The following is a 1,755-nucleotide window of genomic DNA, read 5'->3' on the forward strand; positions in this document are numbered from 1 at the left end:
GGGAGAAAGGGGGAGTGAGGAGAGGGGAGGTGTGTGAAGGGGGGGGGGCTCCGGGGGGCGGGCCCCTGTGCCGCTGACGTCCCGAGCAGTGCTGGGAAGTATAGGCTGTGTTGTCACGCCGGTGTCAGTCTGATGAAGATTGGCATCAGGTAAGCTGTCATTCATTTCCATGTCAGAGACGCTTTTGCAGGCGGCGGCGGCGCGGCGGCGGCGGCGGCAGCGGCGGCTGCTGCTGCTGCTGCTGCGGGCGGCTGCCTCAGAGCGCGTGTGTTTTATTCCAGTCCCCAAGCCAGAGTATTATTCATTGCGACAGGGCAAGGAGGAGAGAGGGAGAGAGGGAGGCAGCAGGGAGGAGAGAGGGAGGCAGCAGGGAGGAGGGAGGCAGAGAGCAGCGAGGGACGGCGGGAGCGTGCAGAGAAGCTGGGGAAGCGCCGAGAGAGCGCGGAGCGAAGCAGCGCGAGTGGCGGCGAGGCCGGGGACTGAGGCGGCCGGAGCCAGGCGGCCCGTCCGCGCCCGGGCCCGGCCAGAGCGCAGCCCCGCCGCCGCCGCCTCTACCCGCTCGGGCCGGTGGCCGGGCGCGCATTGTCCGCGGGTGCGAGGAGCGGGGCTGCCGACTCGGACCGCCACTGGCCCAAGACACCGTAGCGGGCGGGCGGGGAGCTGCGAGCTGGGAGCGCCGGGGACCCGAGTAGGGACATGCGAGCGGGCTGGAGCCCCGGTGCGGGCAGCTCGGGGCTGGGCGCTCCGCGGGCGAGGCTGGGAGCGGCGGGCCGGCTCCAGGTTCGCTTTCTTTCTCCCGGCTTCGGGCGCCCTTTGGGCCGGCGCTTACTCTGCGCCAGCAGCTTGGGGCTGCCTTCGAGCGGCTGGAAGCGGGAGCAGCCCCAGACTCAGGCCGGGTGCCTGGAGTCCGGGAGCCGCGGCCGCGTCCCGCCAGGCCTGGGGAGCCAGGGTCGGGGTTCGCAGGCGGATCCGTGGGGAGAGCGGAGCACAAGCTGTGGGCCAGGCAAGCTGGTATCGCAGGGGCCGGGCTCAGGGACCCTACCCGCGGGAGGAGCCATAATTTGTAGGGTTACTGGCTTTCCGCGGATTGTTGGGAGTCTTTGGCGAGGTGTGGGGAGGCGCAGGGGCCCTCGGCGAGGTTCGGGAATAGGGAGCCCTCCTGGCTGTAGAACGGGGGCATGAGTTCGTAAGAGGGGGGAAAGGAAAGCGCCCCAAAGCAGAGAGCCGAGGGGGATGGGGCAGGGTCCCGAGTCTGCCGCGCAAAGTTTGCGTTTCTTTCGGGTTAGGGGTGCGGGGCTCTCCCGACTCCAGATCCTGAGGAAGAAACGAGCAAAGCGTGCCGCCTTTTCCGGGGGCTCTCAGCGGGAGAGCCCGAGGTTCCGGCGCGGTGGGGAGAGCCGGGCTAGGACTGGGAGTGGGGCGGGGGCGAGCTGTTTTCAGAAGCGGGATCGAAGGGCCGCTCAGTAGCTCAGGGATCGAATCTATACCCCGGCCAGAGCTGGGTGTGGGGCGGGGGCGTCTGGAGTTAGGGGCCCGGGGTTACATCTGAGGCTGGAATCGGAGGAACTGGTGGCGTTTTTAGGATTTAGCCAGGGGGTCACGGCTTTGGTGGGGGTGGGGGTGGTTGAAGCTATTGGAATTTGGGGAGGGTCGCGCGCGCGACTCCCCACGCTAAGTGGGTTGTAAAGCGTTTATGAAAGTAGTTGATAGGAGCCATGGCAGGCGAGTCCCGAATTCCTGCCGCTTTTGCCCCAA

General features: G+C 68.0%; 1 protein-coding gene across 2 annotated transcripts in view; it reads left to right on the forward strand.

The window, feature by feature from the left end:
- Window positions 1-59: 59 nt before the first annotated feature.
- Window positions 60-1,755, forward strand: part of PKNOX2 (PBX/knotted 1 homeobox 2) — a 262,937-nt gene continuing 261,241 nt past the window's right edge. The window contains exon 1 of one of the 2 annotated variants that reach the window (XM_007463596.1): window positions 60-149. Coding sequence is in view for 1 of the 2 variants with exons in the window: in XM_007463594.1 (XP_007463656.1) it covers window positions 133-149 (17 nt within the window). In the remaining variant the exon portion in view is untranslated. The remainder of the gene's footprint in view (window positions 150-1,755) is intronic. The other variant, XM_007463594.1, reaches the window with a different exon arrangement.

This window comes from Lipotes vexillifer, unplaced genomic scaffold (genome assembly GCF_000442215.2).
Source record: "Lipotes vexillifer unplaced genomic scaffold, Lipotes_vexillifer_v1.1 scaffold442, whole genome shotgun sequence".
NCBI classification, from domain to species: Eukaryota; Metazoa; Chordata; class Mammalia; order Artiodactyla; family Lipotidae; genus Lipotes; species Lipotes vexillifer.